We start from the raw sequence: 17,849 nt of genomic DNA, 5'->3' as shown, positions 1-17,849 counted from the left end.
CCTGTGCTCCGCCCAGCTCCACTCGCTCGACACAAACCCGGGGCCAACGCCGGCCACCACTGGTCGCTGCTGCCGCCGCCGCCGCCAGGCTCCGCGAACGAGTCCGCGCCCGGCCCGAGCCCCCAGGGCCGCCGCTGAGGGCGGTCACCGCGCACCGCTCTCCCGTACGCTTGCCCCCCGCCTCCCCCCCGTCTTTACACTCACATACTTTCACCAGACATTCATTCGGAGTTTAAACAATCCATTCAATTCTTAACAACTTCCCAATTTCTGAGGGAGCTCTAAAGCCTCCCGCAATCTCCTTGAACTGATCAATCACAATACCCAAAGGAGCAGTCTGAGTCCAGGAGGGAGCAGAGGGTGGAGGAGAGGGGAGAGCCGGCTTCACAGGGAGGATTGCCGGCTCAGAAGCAGAGACCGAGGACCTAGGGAGAGAACCAGGGGGTAAGAAGGGCTTGACCCACGCCGGGGGGTTCTCACATAAGTCCTGCCAGACCAAAATGTAAGGCTCCTGGTCCGGGTGTCCGTGTCGGCCAGGCTGAAAAACCAGATTCCTCACTTCCCTGATGAGAGGCAGATGGAAAGACCCCTCCGGGGGCCATCCGACATTAAAGGTGGGCCACTCGGACGAGCAGAAAGTCTGCCATTTACTCTTTCTGATGATAAGGGATAGATTTTGAGCTCGTCCCTTGACTTCTGACCAGCGGTCCAGGGTCAGAGACAAAGGAGTAGAAGCACTCTGGCCCATGACAAACAGAAAACACAGACTAATGACAGACAACAAAGAACAAATAACCAGAACAGACACAACGCGTTGAGACAAAAATCGAAGGATCCAAAAAAGAAGGTTTTTCAAAGCCAATTGACCCAGCTGGCAACAGAATTACAGAATCAGAATCAGAAACAGACGAGAGGAATCCAGGCGTCCCTGGTCCTCTCCAGACTCCACCAGGGCGTCCCCCGGGGATGTGGCCTGCGACCTCCCAACACGTCTGTCTGCCGCAGTCGGGGGAGGCTCACGCCCCTCCCCGACAGCCACCAGACCGAACATATTTGCTAGCACTGACCGAACAGATTTGCCGGCTCTGACAAAATTCGAGCTCTCAATATCTAAGCGATCGCTATTCTTATTCAAAAAGGCGCCGTCACTTACCCCAAGAAGCATCTGTTGGAACGTTGATACCCGAAGGCGGCTGCAGTTTATCTCGCTGGGGCCTCCAAATGTAACGCCCTGGACGCAAGCCGCTGTCACAAAGAACCAAGAGACGCTTCTCATGCAAAAGGCAAAGGGTTTATTGTTTCCAACATGTTGGGGCTCACAGCTTACTCTGAACGCAGCAGAGCAGCGGCTGCCAGCCCCGACCAAGAGTTTAAGCACAGGTTATATACTCTTCAGCAAACAGGGGAAGTAACCTGGGGTCATTCCATTGGAGATCTGGTGCCATACAACGTACATCTATCAGCTTTCGGTGGGGAGGGAATGTAGTTTGGAATTTTTACTAATGATCTGGCTTTCTAAGTGAGTTAATGCCTGTCTGGTTTCTTATCAGGTTGTTTGTTCTGCAGCCATCTCCCGTAACCTCCCTGGCTGCAGCTGTCTCCCATAAAAGTCGTTTATTACATCTCCCCCTTCTGACCTTCCTGATTGCCCTGGTGCCGTTTGTTCCATCTGCCTTTTCTGACCCTCCTGACCTGATTATATTGGCGCCTCTCAAGAGGAGCTCTCAACAGAAAAGGGTGATATTTAAACTGAGCAAGGGAAACAACAGACAGAGAATAAACTGAGCAAGGAGGCACCTGGAAGTAACATGCAGGGGAAGAAGACAGTTTCTCTACCCTCAAGGTGATCTGGGAATTTTCCCTGGGCAGGATGGCTTCCCTAGATTCTTTGTCTGTGGGAGTTGAAGAATGAAACCATGGACGGAAGATGGTATAGTAAAGGTGGAAATTTATTGCAGAACAAGTACAGACTCCCATGTGGGGAGGGGGAAAGAGTCCCACTGATCCCTCCCCCACCCCTCTCGTTTATAAAGGCTGCAGGGTTTTTTTGTGCCTCGATATCCCCTCTGATTGGCCACTATTCCCCTTTGATTTGGTCACTATAGCAACTCCAGAGCTCATAGGTCAAACCTCACCTGGGACAGGTAAGGTCCTCCTTCCTCATTGTTCTCCCATTCCCTCTGGACTCTTCTTTCTCCCTCTTTGAATGAGAGGCTCCTTTCCCTTTATTTTGTAAATGTGTATCTTTTGCCACTCCCAGTTCCCTTGTCTTATGGAAATGTAACTGTTGCCTCTCCCAACTCCCTTGTCTTATGAAAATGTAACTGTTGCCTCTCCCAACTTCCTTGTCTTATGGAGATGTAACTGCTGCCTCTTCCAACTACCTTGTCTTATGGAAATGTACTCTTTTGCAACTTTGTAGCCCTGTATTATTGTTTTTTCCCCCATGGACCCCCAATTCTAAAAATTCCCTAAACCTGCCTATTTCACCCCTAAAAATTCCTATTTCAAAGGTTCTTTCCCTAAAGTAATCAAATAGACATTGGATAGAGTAACAAAAGAAAATAATTTAATTACCCCATAACATGAGAGAGTCAGAGACCCCACATGCACCAAAGGTTCAAAGACAGAAAGGTAATGTATGACATTCTGAGCTAGGAACGAGGTAAGGTGACTACAGAGCTTCCAAGGGTCATCGCAAGATTGATTAAAAATTTGCCCTGCCCTCTAGATAAGGCAAAAGAGGTTATGTCTGATCACTTTTTATGGGCAAGGCCCCCAATTCAAGTCTTTTAGGTAGTTAATGGAGGGGCAGATGTTTCTTTTTGAGCCTGCAGCTAAAATTGCCTTTAGCTAAAAATATCTGCATATCACTGAGGCATATATTGGGATATATTGGGGCGGATCTTTCTGAACCCCCACAGGTGCTACCTAATAATTACTGGAATTCAGACTGGAACATTGGGATGCTGCTCGTAAGACCAGCCTTCTCCTACCAGCTCCCTTCCTCACCCTGGACAAGTTACTTCCTCTGCCTGGGCCTCATGCTTTTCAGCAGTAAAAAGAGAAGGGGTTGAGCAATATAATCTCTGAGCTTTTGTGCGTGTGTGCGCACCCAAGCGTGCACTAAATCCTATAAAATCTGCAGGGAAAACAGACAACTAGGACACAAAAACTGCAAGCTTGCACTACAACTGAGTTCTCTGATGGGTCATAAGCAAATAACATTAACAGGAAACCAAACAAAACCAAGCCAAAAGAAGGTAGTGAAAGTTTTGGAAAACGGAAGGAAGAGCAGTTCTCAAACAGCTGAGGCGGCTGGGGGTAACAAGTTAAATATTCTGAGAAAAAGAACAAAAAACCCCCCACAAAACCCACAGCCTCGAGTTGGTGAGGACAAAGTGAAGGAAACAAATAACACTCCACTTACTAGATCTTTCTTTTTCTGGGACTTTTTCTCACCTCTGTCTCCCCCACCTCCCTTCCCTCTGTCTGTCTCTGTCTGACCTTTGTCCCTGCCACCCCAGTTTCTCTTGTGTCCGTCTTTCTCCCTGTGTCTCTCCAGCTCCCTTCCCTCCTCCCCTCCCCCCTCCTCTCTGCCGGCATGAGTACATTTCTCTCTCTCTCTCTCTCTCTCTCTCTCTCTCTCTCTCTCCCCCCCTCCCTCTCGTGTGCCTTGCTTCTCAAGAAGGAAGTCTGGGTCTCGTGCGGACCCACTGTGGCTCTTAATTCCTATTTTGAGTCGTCCCTTGACAATTAACCTTGCCCCGAGCTCACCCCAAGCTCAGGGTGCAGGCGAGTGGCGAGACCGGCTCCCAGCTCCGGGCCCAGGTGCCCAGCCGCCCCTCCCCCTCCTCCTGAGACCAAGATCGAGACCCCGCCCCGCCCGCGGAGGTTTCCGCCCTTCGGTTATTTTAAGGCGGGCGGTCCGGCCTCCTGATTCCTCCCGGCTGCCCTCCAGCTCCCTGGCCACGCGGCTGCCCGGCAGCATGGGTCCCCGGCCCCTCGCCCCGCTCGCCGCCCTCCTGCTGCTGCTCTGCGCCGTGGGCACCGTGCTCGGCGACACACCTGCCAACTGCACCTACCCCGACCTGCTGGGCACCTGGGTCTTCCAGGTGGGCCCCGGGGGTTCCCAGCACGAAGTCAACTGCTCGGTGATGGGTAAGCGACCGCGCGCCCGGACTCCTTTGCTGCCCCTGAGCCCCGCTCCGCACAGCGCCCCACCGAGGAGCACACCTGCCGGAGGCCGGACACCGGCTGGCCCTGGGCCCGTGGGATGCCCGCTCCAGCGCCAGGGCTGCCGGGGTCGCCAGGGCCAACTTGAGCTGCTGAGAACTTCTAACTTCACCTTTTCTTGGTTATTCCCGGGGCTTCTAAACCTTCTAAAAAGACTTTCTTTTGACTCCCCTTAATTTGCTGTTTTCTGTTTTGTTTTTCGGTTCGGAAGAGAGTTCAGACCTTGCAATCTTAATTATCCCCCATCAAACCTGTAGGATTGTGTGTGTGTGTTAGTGTGAGCGCGCCAGTGAAATCCGAGCTCAGACACTCAAGAATATACAGCAAGAAGTTTTCTACTTATATCCAGTGGTTTTTACTTAGATGTGTGTTGATGCTACTAGTCTGAGACAACGTCTGCACTGTCTTATGTATCCTAGGGGTGTATATGAAGTTTGTAGGGTTTTTTTTGTTATTTTAATAACTCGTTAGCAATTAATTATATTTGAAAATGCCTAGAGCCGAGCGCAATGCCTGGCTCAGGGAAGGCACTCCATAAATGTGTAGTGTGTGAACACACTGGATAGCCCACGTGCCCTCAGATAACGTGGTCACACCGATGACAAGGAATTTAGTGAAGGGAGAAGAGAAAACACTGTCTTGGACAGAAGTGGCACTGCCACTCTTGTTCTGCCCAAGCCCTTAGCAGCCTGTAATGAGTGAAGCTCTGTCAGCTGCACTTTCCTTGTCAGCAGAACAAGGATTGCCAGGTGATCTGTCTCTAAAACAGACGGATCCAACTGTCCAACTTCCGGTGACTGTGGCATTGCATAATCCTGTGCATTTTAACCATCTGCTCTTTTAAAAAGTTGCCATTGCATGGATGGAGCTGGAGAGCATTATGCTAAGTGAAATAAGCCAGTCATTAAAGGAAAAATACCACATGATCTCACTCATTCATGGATAATAGAAACCATTATAAACTTTTGAACAATAATAGATCCAGAGGCAGAGCTGCCTCACACAGATTGTCAAACTGCAGCGGGAAGGCCGGGGAGGGTTGGGGGGCAGGAGGGAGGGGGGTAAGAGATCAACTGAAGGACTTGTATGCATGCATATGAGCATAACCAATGGACATAAGACACTGGGGGGTAGGGGAAGCCGGGGTATTATCAATGGCGGGGAAAAAAAAGGACACATATGTAATACCCTTTGTAATGCTTTAAGCAATAAAAAAAAAATTAAAAAAAAAAAAAGTTGCCATTGGAGGGCTGAAGCAGAAGGGAGGTGAGGATTTGCACCATTTGGGCACATGCCATGAGCATTAAAACCAGCCATGGAAAAGCTGTCTAAAGTGTGGAAACCTGCAGGGGGTTCCGCAGAGCCCTGTCCAGGCAGCCTCTGTTTATAAACTATGCCTTCGACTTTACTGTTATAATTGAAGGCACTCACGTGTCTGAGCCCCTTCTTCGGAAGTTTAAAAGTTCGGTTCCTATCAGCACACACATGAGCTTCACGGGATAGAACCCTGGAGTTTGCTGCATCCCTTGGAACAGGGGTCCTCAAACTACGGCCCGAGGACCACATGCAAATACAAATATTGTATTTGTTCCCGTTTTGTTTTTTACTTCAAAATAAGATATGTGCAGTGTGCATAGGAATTTGTTCATAGTTTTTTTTAAAACTATAGTCCGGCCCTCCATCGGTCTGAGGGACAGTGAACTGGCCCCCTGTTTAAAAAGTTTGAGGACCCCTGCCTTGGAAGAATGCAGATTCTGAAGTTGTGAACTGTGGAGCCATCATGGAGAAAGAAGCCCCATTTCTTTGTGGAAGAGATCATATCCTTTGTGCTCCTTTTGACTTGGTGGCAGGTCTTTTTTATATGTTTATGTTTCCAGTTTTTGACTACCATTTTGTCTTCCCTTCATTTCCACCTGTCATTTTCAACATCCCCCATTTTTCCTTTTCTTCCGTGGAAGATTTTCTTCAGTCTTTGGATGCTCTGGCAAGTTCAAGGCTGTACTTTAGAGGGTCTCTCTGTCTGCTGGCCTATTTCTATCTTTTGAGCCCTCACTTCACAGGCGTGTGTGACTGGGACCCCCTCTGGAACGATATATACAGAGGGAGGCAACAAGGTGGGAAGTCTTGGTATCTTTACAAGCCAGATTGGCTCAAATCGGGTGGCCTGATTTGAAAGGAGAGCAGTTTAAAGATTATGGGAGGCACATGGGAGGTTTTTTCTGCCATGGAAGTACAGAGAATTTTCCATTGTTGTGCATTTCTTTTCTTTAGGACCACCAGAAAAGAAAGTCATGGTGCACCTTAAGAAGATGGACACAGCCTATGATGACTTGGGCAATTCTGGCCATTTCACCATCATTTACAATCAAGGCTTTGAGATTGTGTTGAATGACTACAAGTGGTTTGCCTTTTTTAAGGTTAGTTTTGTTTAAAAAATGCATTCATTATTTCAATTATTTAATATCAGTAGACCCTCAGAATTTTAATTTAAAATTAAGAAGATAACCAGAATTGACACCACTTTTCCCAAGAGAAATTAGGCGGTGCAATTTGACAGTTTATTTAAAATTATGATTTCAGTAGATTAAAAAAACCTGATCTATATTTGAATACGTACAATCCATCTATATTTAAATGTAAATGTTGCTTTAATCACTTGTCTTTGTACTGAATCTCCAGGAAAGATATGAATATTATAAAAAAAAGTTTCAAGTAATTATGCTATTTTATCATTGTTTGTTGGTTCTAAGAAATTGGTCTAAGTAACTCATTGAAGTAATATGATATACTAAGTATATTAATGTGAATAATTTATTTGACTAAAGTAAGACAGAGATAGAGAATATCGAGTTACTCCTTTGGCTAATTAAAGTAAAAAGTTGTCCACTAAAGTTCTCTCAATAGGAAGAACTTTTTTAAATCTGCACCCAAAGATATGTTTATTTTTTTAGAGTGAGTGGAAGCGGGGTGGGCTGGGGCCATAGATTGGTTGCCTCTTGTAAGCTCCCTGACTGAGGTGCCCTGACCAGGAATTAAACCCGCAACCTTTCAGTGTATGGGATGATTCTCCAACCAACTGAGCAATGGACTATTGTCCATTCTTCCATGCTAACACATTGCTTCCAGTTGCAGGCATACTCCAGGGTAAAACAGTTCAGCATGGATTATAGTCTAGCTATCCTGCTGCAGTTGGAAATTTTCCTATTGGCAGATTATGAAATGGTTTAAGTAAATTGAAACCACAAGCCTGAGGCTAGCTGTTTTCATTTTAAATTGAGTATAAATAAAGACAGACTTTCCCATGGGATAGGGTTTACAACCTTTGGAACATCTGGTAAGAGTTAGGCAATTTTAGAAATTCATGGGAAAGTGGGAGAATGACTCTGTTAATGACGATAAAAGACAAAGTACCAGCAAAAGACTAACTTTTAAATTTATTGTGATTTTTCTTGTGTTGTAATTTAGGATATGTTGTTAAATCTGAACCAACTCTTTCTTTGAATAATAACTCCATATATATATATATATATATATATATATATATATATACACACACACATATATATATATATATATATAAAATTTCTTTAATAGTAAAAAAGAAAATAGGAAAAAATTGTCTCTCTTCAGCTGGATTGACTGGTATGCTACTCAGCTGGCAGGAACTGTCTATCCATGTTGGCTATTGACGGTCAAAGTCTATTTTATTAGTTGAAGCCCATGGTCGACCAGTTATTAAATATTACCTCTGGATACTATGTATTTTTGAAAATCATAACAGTATTTATATGAAATTTCAAAAATACATTTTTATTTATTTCAGAGAGGAAGGGAAAGAGAGAGAAATATAAATGATGAGAGAGAATCATTGATCAGCTGCCTCTTGGGATCAAGCCTGCAACTCTGGCATATGCCCTTGACCAGACTCAAACCTGGGACACTCCAGTCCACAGGACGACACTCTGTCTACTGAGCCAAACCAGCTAGGGCATATATGAATTTTTAAAACTGTAGTGCATATGTAGTGAATATAATTCAATCTGATTAGAATTCTTGGTTTGCATATTCCTGAGCCTGGGGCTCTGCAGACTTCTTATAGGTATCCTATCATAGCCCTTCAATATTTTTTGCTTCAAGGTTGAGAATTCCTGTGGAATTGGTGTACAAGGAAAGAGATAGTCAAGACAGTTGTTACTGTGTATCATTCTCCCCTCCTTCCCTTTTCCCTCCCCTCCCCCCTCCTTTTTTTCTTGCTTGACACATAATAGACACTTAGTTCATATTTATTTAAAAATGAACTGAAGTGGAATTCAGTTGAAAAAAAGGTTGAATAAATTATATACAGTGGGGCCTTGACTTAGGAGTGTCCTGACTAACGAGTTTTTTGAGATACCAGCTGTCTCTCGGCCCAATTTTTTGCATTGAGTTGACAGAGTAATTTGAGTTAACGAGCTCCTTAACTAGCTCCTTAATGAGAACGAATTAAACTCGTAAGTCAAGGCCCCACTGTAAGTGCAAGATGGAGAGCAGTATGTAAATAGATGAGTAAGTAGTTTTACCCATTTGGCTTAGAAAAGTTTTCATTCTTTACTTCTGTAGAATTGGAGAAACTGGTGGGGAAACATCTAAAGTCAGCATTTCATTGCCTGACTCCTAATCTGAAATAGACAGGGCAGTTTCCCTACATCAGTATTTTCCCGTCAGTTTGCTCTCAGCTTCCATAGTCGAGGGCTGGTAGGGGCAGAGGGGACAGCTGGTGACTGAAGGAGCACTCAGACCACATCTTTGCATTTCTTTTTAAGTCATCGTGTAAGCAGATTTGGCCTTTCCCCATAGCCTCAGACATTAGTAGCAGGTCAAGAGAAAACCACTGGTTAACATCAAATAAGGTTATAAGTGTTCTCAGTCGTACATGGGAAGAGCCAATACAGGGTGGGGCAAAAGTAGGTTTACAGTTGTGAATATGCGAAAGTTCTTGTATTATGTATTAATTATTGTATTACTTTTCATATGAACAACTGTAAATCTCAACTGTAAACCTACTTTTGCCCTACTGTAGGACAGAACCCTAACTAATTATCTGCTTCTTGGATGGTATTCTCTTATTAGGAATAAAAATAGGAAGACTGTTCTGCTACTGATTTCAGTATATATATATATCTTTTAAATGCGCATTTGACCAGAACCATTATCAGAAACATGTTTTCTGTTCCTGCTGAAAAATCAACCCCTCTGAGTGGTCAGTAGGTAGGACTGGTCTTAAAGATGGTAATATCAGTAAGCAGAGTAGACTACGCATATGATACTAGTCTTTAAGATGTCTAACATAAGCAGTTCCAGATAAATATACTTTGCAGAGTGATAAAATCTTATCCTTTTTTGCAAATCTAACTGAAAGATGGGGAGCAGAGTTTTAAAACTTTTAAGAAAAATGATAGAGTGGAATTGATTTTAGATAGCAGGAAAGTCACGCACTTTTGGTGACACTGGTTGACACAGAATGCTTGATGGGTTTCACCATAAACACCAGGGTTTTTCCTGCTGTGGTGCTGGGGAAACCATGCAGGGTGAGTAACTCAAGAAAAGCACAAACTATTTAATGAGTAAAGCACACGAGACTTTTCCCTACGGACTTAGAGAGTATCTCCCAAATAAAGATTGATTTATTTTTTTTTAAGTGAACAATGATCAAAACGTAACCAGGATTTTGTTCAAGTTTAAGTGTCTCACGGAAAATACAGCACCCGGCCACTCAACCTGTGGCCGTGACAGAAGTATCTCAACCTGTGGGTCATGACCCCTTTGGGGGTCGAACAACCCTTTCACAGGGGTCGCCAAAGACCATTGGAAAACACATATATAATTACAAATTGTTTTTGTGATTAATCACTATGCGTTAATTATGTTTAATTTGTAACAATGAAAATATATCCTGCATATCAGATATTTACATTATGATTCATAACAGTAGCAAAATTATAGTTATGAAGTAGCAACGAAAATAATTTTATGGTTGGGGGTCACCACAACATGAGGAGCTATATTAAAGGGTTGCGGCATTAAGAAGGTTGAGAACCACTGTGCTAAAGTATGCTGAGCTCCTGCTGCACGCAGGGTATTCTGTGAGGCTCCTGCTCCACCCTCTGCTCCCCCAGGACATCCTGCAGCTCAGATTTCCAACTTTGAAGCAATTGCAATGCCACTTCTATTGCTAGGAACTCCCTTCAATAAGTTCTCCTTTTTCCGGCCTCACTTGGAAGATGAACATTTTTTAATGACTTTTGAGGTTCCTGTGTCTTTTTTATCTTGGTTTTTATCTGCTTGGTAATCTTTTTTTTTTTTCCATGTGACTTCAAGCTAGATCAAAGCGTGGCAGGAAGTGAACCTTGATACTGACAGTTTGTGCATAGTTTGAGTCAGGCGGAAAGCATGATGTAAAAAATATTCTTACAAGATACTTTTCCCTTCTCAAGTTCCTGTAGACATTCAGTTAGCTGAACACTTTATGGGGGTTACGATTTCAAATGCATCTAGGGCCCACCCAGGCAGGCACCTAAACATTTGAAACAACCTTATGTAAAACAAGAAGAAATTAGACCGATGGCAAAATAGAAACTTTCTTAGAGGTCTCCATTTCAATCTTCTTTTCAAACAATATACTGCCCAAGATAAAATACAATATCGTTTTGCAGGCCAGTTTCTAAGACTATCAGAGTTTACTAGCATTTACCATTGGGTTATAGTTCACACTCCAATAAATTTGAGCCCTTAAAAGTACCTGCAGATTAAAAGCAGCCAACTTCTTATAAAATTGCAACATAGCAAAACAAAACAATGTAAAGGACATTTAATTATGGTTGGCTTTATGTGATGAATAAGTTACAATTTTTCTCCTTTATGCTTTTATATTCTTTGTTCACTTTTTACGATTAGCTTGTGCAAAGATTATGTACTCTCCTACCCACCAAATTGCCCAATGGAAGGAAGTCAGATGAAACAAACCAAACTCCAAAGAATATCCTCAAGTTGAATAGGTTTCTAAATTTTTGCTGTTTCTCATTTCACTTTCTCTGAGGCTGGAAAAGGGAGCTCAGATTTTATTTTGAAAATTAAAGCTATTCAAGGGCTGAAGAAGGTGTCTAGAAAAGAAACTAGACTCATTGTGGCTGAAAATTTTATTTGGTGATAGTCAAGCAAACTTCATTGATTTCTAATTGAGTTTTCGCTCTGGGCCCAGCAGTCTTCATAGAACTGTAAGCTAAAAAAGACTACCATAGTGTTTCTTAAGCAGGTTGCTACTTAGAACAGGGAAATTTGAAAATCTTGGGGAGTTTTGGAGATGGTTGGTGAAATCCATACCAGAGGATTTATTTGCCCATTTTGTTTGCCCAGTGGCTTGTAAGTTTGTCACAACAGCCAGAAATGTCAACTGTGTGTTTCCATGTAAAGCAGCGGTTCTCAACCTGTGGGTCGCAACCCCTTTGGCTGTCGAACAACCCTTTCACAGGGGTCACCTAAGACCATCCAGCATATCAGATATTTACATTATGATTCATAACAGTAGCAACATTACAGTTATGAAGTAGCAACGAAAATAATTTTATGGTTGGGTCACAACATGAGGAACTGTATTTAAAGGGCCAGAAGGTTGAGAACCACTGAAAGGATTTGAGAATCATGTACCATTTTTCTCACTGTGCTTTCTGGGTTCATTTTAAAGATGTAACAATTTAGCCTTTAAAATACTTTTTATTAGGATAGGTTTACTTGTTTCAATGTAGAGTCAATACACAAATTAGGATATTTTTTAAAACCATCTTGGAGTTTTCTTTTTAAAAAAATTTGTTTTATTTTTATTGATTTCAGAGAAGAAAGGAGAGGGGGGAGAGAGAGAGAGAGATAGAAACACTGATGATGACAGAAAATCATTGATTAGCTGCCCTCCTGTATTCCCCCTACTGGGCTCGAGCCCGCAACCCGGGCATGTGTCCTTGACTGTAATTGAACCCAGGACCCTTCAGTCTGCATGCCAGCGCTCTATCCACTAAGCCAAACTGGCTAGGGCATGGATTTTACTTTTAAGTATATTTCAATTCAGGGAAGGAATGAGAAGTTTAACACTTAATGCATGCCTAACGATGTATTTTTGTTTTCTTTCATGATGTTTAATTTCAACATAATGACTCAGTTTCCCATTGTAAACTCTTCGTAGGATGTCACTGATTTTATCAGTCAGTTGTTCATGCAGCTGGGAACTGTGGGAATATATGATTTACCATATCAGAGGAACAAACTGGGTGAGCTCCATTGAAATATTTTTAACTTTTCTTATTAAAAGCAAGCTTCCCTCCTCCTGGTGGCTTATGCACATTCATCTCTATTTATCAGGGAGATGGAGAGGGAACTGGAAAGACGATGGTTTTCTTGTAGATTTGTAGATTTCTTGCTTGAGCCTGCTGACTTGCTGCCTTTTACATGCCTGCACTATTTTGTGTGAGCGAGCTTTTACTTTAACATGTTCTGTGTGCACACATCAGATGAGCTCTTCCAGGAATGATACTTATAAATAGACATGAACCCCAAAAGGTAAAGACCCAGTTAAGAAAAGATTGACTGTAAGTTCAGTTCAAATCCTTGAAGTAGCTGTGCTCCCTTGGGTAGTTCATTTTTTTCTTCTTAAAAAGACCCACGAGGGAACCATGCCAGGCCAAGGCACCTGAAGGCTGTCTGCCATTAGAGAAGGTGGCTCTTCCAGAGACATTGATGTACTTGTCCCTTATTCCTGTGATATGCCACCCATCTTTTAAATAAACTGTGGACTGGAAGAAGAGGATATTTGTCACTCTTTACATTCTCACACTTGCAGAATAGATGTTCAAATCATCGCTTGTGCTGGACCCATTCATTTAAATGTCCAGAATTTTGATGGAAAAAATGGGTGGTTAGAGAGTCAAGTTGATAGGGACTTAACTTTCCTTGCATTTTAACAACATTTCCCCCCTTTCCCTTCCTCCTGTACTTAGCTCTGAAGTACCAGAAGCGAGGTATGAAAAATGGAGCTGGCTAAAGCCTTTTATCCTATGACAGCATTTGCCAAAAACTGTTTAATGGCCCAGCAGTGGTCCACAAATCTGCCAGCTAGGATTGCTCATTAAGGATAACATTTCATCTGGTTACGCGTTAAGGGTCCTTCCAGGCAGCCACTAATAGGAGATCAAAATGAAAACTAGAGCTGAAACCAGGAGGCTGTTTCTTCTGAGTTCTTTTCGGTCACTGAATAATTTTCTTTATTTCAGAACTCCTCAGAATCTTTACTATAATACATGATGATAGTTTAGGGGAAAGATATAATAGGAAATAGGAAGATATAATAGGAAATTGTTTGTTTTTACCTTACAAAACAGTAAAGTATTCTCAGAATGCAGTTGATGCACTCCTGGCTTAAAACTCTCACTCTCTCTCCTAATGATGGAGACAACAGTAAAAAGGACAGTCCCTGGTATTTGTTCTTAAATGATAAGTAGCCCTGTACCTGGAAATAAGGATCCTAGCAGCACTAAGCCTGCGTTTGGAATTTGTAAGGTATACATGCTAATGTACCTAGGTTGCCAGATTAGCCTGTTTCTTAAGGACATTTCCAAAGTGTATTAGGTTTGTACCGTGGCCGTTAATTTCAAATGCATCTGCATGTGCTTCTTAAGCCTGTTGACTGCATGGGCAATACCTGTTGCTTCAGCTTTCAGCTTTTGAGAATGGCAGCTTTTGCTGAATGTCTTACACAGCATTAAGAAAGCACACACAAAAACCCAGCATTGGGTGTATTTTTTTTACTTAAGAAATTAATATGGTTAAGCATTGTGAAGAGACAGTATTAACTCCAGTTTTTATTGTCTTGTAGTTATTACATAGAGCATCTGTTGAGGGGCTCTTTTAAAACCACAGCCCCAACCAGGCTTTGGGGCTGAGAGGCTGAGCAGCATGCCGCACTGGACCACCTACCTCTAACCGCTAGCGGAGGCCCCTGGCGGCCACAGCGCCCTCTGGAGTCTGTCTGTGCATGTAGAATGCAGAGGAGGCCTGGGGACCTACCTCCAAGGCAGCTGCCCTGAACATTTCTGTGGAAAGCAGCCACCACCATTTTGGAATGTGAACCGCCAGAGACTACTCTACAGGAGAAAGAAAAACTATTCTGGAAGTCTTAGGTGGCTTCGCCATGCAGCCTTTGAGTAAAAGGAACACTATGCAACCTAAGTTTTTTTCTCTTTTGAACACTCTCCTCTTGAGGGACCCCAGCATCCATCGTAAGGAGAAAATAAGGCCTCCGGATATCTTAAGATGCGCAGATATGTCATTGGTGGGAAGATGGTCCCTTGGAAGAGGCTTTTCTGAGAGAAGCCCAACTGCCGAAGGGTATCTTTTTGTAGATCATAAGCCTGCGGTACCCTTGGCCAGGAAGACGGTGTGATAGAAACATATTATGTTTGGCTTATTTTATCTTTTCATTAGTGCCAGCCCTGTGCTAAGAATTTGAGGTACTTTACCTTTCAGAAACCCTATAAAGTACACATGAGTCTCATGTAGTCCTTAAGCTCACACAGCTGAAGTGATAAATGATCAGGGCTAGTCTTGCAAACCTAAGAAGCATTTCCTTGTTCTCTGCTCTGAACATTTGTTTTGATGATGGAAGAAGAGAAGATTGGGTGGGTATGAAACGGCAAATATATGTTAAAGAAAAGCCCTTTCGTAAGTACTTGGGGTCACATTTGGGTAGACTTTCTGGTGAATCCCAGTCTGTAAACATCACAAATGTTAGTTTAATGGAATAGAATGTGCATTGCATTGGCTCCTGTTGAGACTTTAGGAGAAGAATTGGCTTGAAGCTTAGGTTTCCTTTCCAAATGAGGCAACTCACTTTCTTTCCCAAGCCAGGGTCCTGTCATTCAAGACAAAAAAAATTACCTTATCCTTCCCTTCTTAGTGGAAGGAGAGCTTTGTAATCTTCAAATGAAGTACAGCTTAAGTACCTTTGCCAAGTTCACTTCTCTTAATATCACTATTGTTCACACCGATTGCTATCATTTAGCTCTTTCCTGCTGAACAATGGACTAGTTTCCTCCTCAGTTGTTCAGAGCTGATTAATATCAGCCTTGGTAAACCGAACATGTGGGGCTCCACCTAATTCATATTGTCTGGGAGGACTTCCCTCCTGCATCCCAGCTTGAATGGAGGAGTCTTTCCCTAGGTAGCAGGTTGCCATCATGACATTGTGAGCTCAGATAACTCCTTATACCTCCTGAGAGGTCTGATGGTCAGCAGCTCTGGGAAGGTGATATAAAGAGGAAGTAACAGTAAAGCTGACTACCACCTGGATGTTTTCTTCCATCCTACCTCTGGACCTGATCGCCCGTCTTCACTCAGGGCCTTCGTGCCACCTCTGTGAAACCCTCCCCAGCTCTTTCTGTTGGTGGCAGAAATGCCATTATTTTGGTTCTCATTATGCTACGCAGGTACCTCCACTCAGGTAGTACTAACCCTGCTGTAATGGAATGATGTGATAGCATGTCTTCATCTTTTTCCAGACTGAACATCTCTTATTTCCCTGGATATCTTAAGCACTCGGTGCACATAGAAAAAGGGGCTTGGAAGATTAACCACGCTTCTCTTGTCCTTTCAAAGATTTCTCACAAGTAATACCAGCTTACAATATAATTTTTCTATAGGCTAATAGGAGTACAAATCAGGGATGGTACTATGTTTATATTTTTGGTTCTCTGCTCTCAGATGTATCTGGTTCTCTGTCTCCAGAGTCCTGAGAGAGTTGTATGTTTTTAAACGGACTTTCAGGATGTAAGTTGTGACGAAGCAACCGATATGTGTAAAAATGTGTTATGGAATTTAAAATCACCTCTAAAGTAATTTGTTTGTTTCTCTGAGAGGAACTGCATCTAAACCAGGGGTGGAAAACGTCTGGCCTGTGGCCTTATAAGGCCAAGAAAATCATTTAGTCTGGCCCTGCCAAGGCATTAGGGATGAGTTAATTAAATGTTTACCCAAATATAGCAGGGTAATTTTAAAGTTGATAATTTTGAATGGCCCGCAAACGATGTTATAAATATACAAGTGGCCTTGGCAGAAGAAAAGGTTCTTTATTGCTAACCTAAACGTTCGTTTTGATTATGAAAGAAGAGAAAATTTGGTGGATATGAAACTGCAAATATATGTGTTAAAAGGCCGCATGGGCCCGGCTAACATGGCTCAGTGGTTGAGCATTGACCTATGAACCAGGAGGTTATGGTTCGATTCCTGGTCAGGGCACATACCCGGATTGCTGGCCTGATCCCTTGTATGGGGCATCCAGGAGGCAGCCAATCAATGATTCTTTCTCATCATTGATGTTTCCATCTCTCCCTCCCTCTCCATGCCTCTCTGAAATCAATAAAAATATATTTTTTTAAAAAAAGGGCCACATGGCATAGTACTGCTTAGTATTCTCTGTTGTAATTGCCTGCTTGTCCTCTCTGGTCTTTAAACTCCATCTTGGCAGAGATCAACTCTGTATTACTGACCATTTTATTCCCGCTGTATAGCACTATATGTGGAAATAATAGGGCTTCAATAAATACATATTTGTACAATCAAGAGAATTGACTATGTCATTGTGTTGTCCTATTGTGTTATGGAAGTTTCTGGACATATTGTTGCCTTTGAGCCCTCTGAGCCTGTGGTGGACCCTCAGGTCTTATTTGTGAATGACTTTAGAAAGTAGATGAGGTTTTGACATTTTATTCTGTTTATTTATGTTTTAATTTTTGTGTGAGACTACAGAGGTCAAGATAGGACTCAAAGATAAAAAGAGTAGACTTTCAGAATGACTAAAAACTAAGTTAGCTATCAGGGGAATAGCTTTGTGACTGCAGTGGTTCCCTGGAGAATCAACTAGCCTGGGATGCGTAGAGTACAACATAAGGAATATAGTCAGTAATCATACAAATAAAGAGCTAATATGCTAATGGTTGGGACGCGGTAATGTGTAATGACCTATCGCAGGAGGCTGCCTGAGCGTGCACAGCGGGGCGTTGCTGTAGAAATGGGGTGGAAGCGAAGAGGCGCCCAGAGGAGGCGGGACCATCCTGTGCCCAGGAGGGCAGGGGTGAGAGCCGTAGCGCCGCCCCCCCCCCCCCCCCCTCCACTGCTTCACCACCCACCACTTGCACTCAGAGCGCCTGCTGCCCAACTGCCAGGGGAAGGAGCACAGCACAGCAGTGGGGAGGCTTCCACGCTCTCCGCTGGTGCCATGACGGGGCGTTGCTCTGGAGATGGAGACGGGGCTGAAGCAGGGAGGCGCCTGGAGAAGGCTGGACCAGCCCGAGGCCACTTGAGGGACTGAGGATGGGGCCTGAAGGGGCCGGAGCAGACCAGAGGAGAGGAGTCGGGGGCTGGGCCAGGCGCACTGGAGCTCTGTGGAGAGGTTCGGGTGTCAAGGCAGGGCAGTGGGTAGGTGGGAGGGGCCACGCAATTTCACTCGCTGGGCTCCTAGTACTGTAATAACTATAGTATGATGTCAGATGAGTACTAGACTTTTGAGGTGACCCGAAACTAATATATTACTGTAT

General features: G+C 43.6%; 1 protein-coding gene across 4 annotated transcripts in view; it reads left to right on the top strand.

Annotated features, from left to right (window-relative positions):
• The first annotated feature begins 3,718 nt into the window (after positions 1-3,718).
• Positions 3,719-17,849, top strand: part of CTSC (cathepsin C) — a 44,182-nt gene continuing 30,051 nt past the window's right edge. Inside the window, exons 1-4 of one of the 4 annotated variants that reach the window (XM_070425823.1) lie at positions 3,720-4,161; positions 6,508-6,653; positions 12,449-12,533; positions 14,135-16,880. In XM_070425823.1, coding sequence (XP_070281924.1) covers positions 3,990-4,161; positions 6,508-6,653; positions 12,449-12,533; positions 14,135-14,145 — 414 coding nt within the window. In that variant the 5' untranslated portion in view covers positions 3,720-3,989 and the 3' untranslated portion in view covers positions 14,146-16,880. Of the gene's footprint in view, positions 4,162-6,507; positions 6,654-12,448; positions 12,534-14,134; positions 16,881-17,849 lie in introns of those variants that run through there. The other 3 variants (XM_070425824.1, XM_070425820.1, XM_070425822.1) reach the window with 3 other exon arrangements.

The sequence above is a fragment of the Myotis yumanensis genome, unplaced genomic scaffold, assembly GCF_028538775.1.
Source record: "Myotis yumanensis isolate MYYU_CA2020_CCGP unplaced genomic scaffold, mMyoYum1.0.hap1 SCAF_10, whole genome shotgun sequence".
Lineage (NCBI taxonomy): Eukaryota > Metazoa > Chordata > Mammalia > Chiroptera > Vespertilionidae > Myotis > Myotis yumanensis.
Note: the sequence above shows the minus strand (reverse complement) of the source record. Positions and strands in the feature narration are given on the sequence as shown.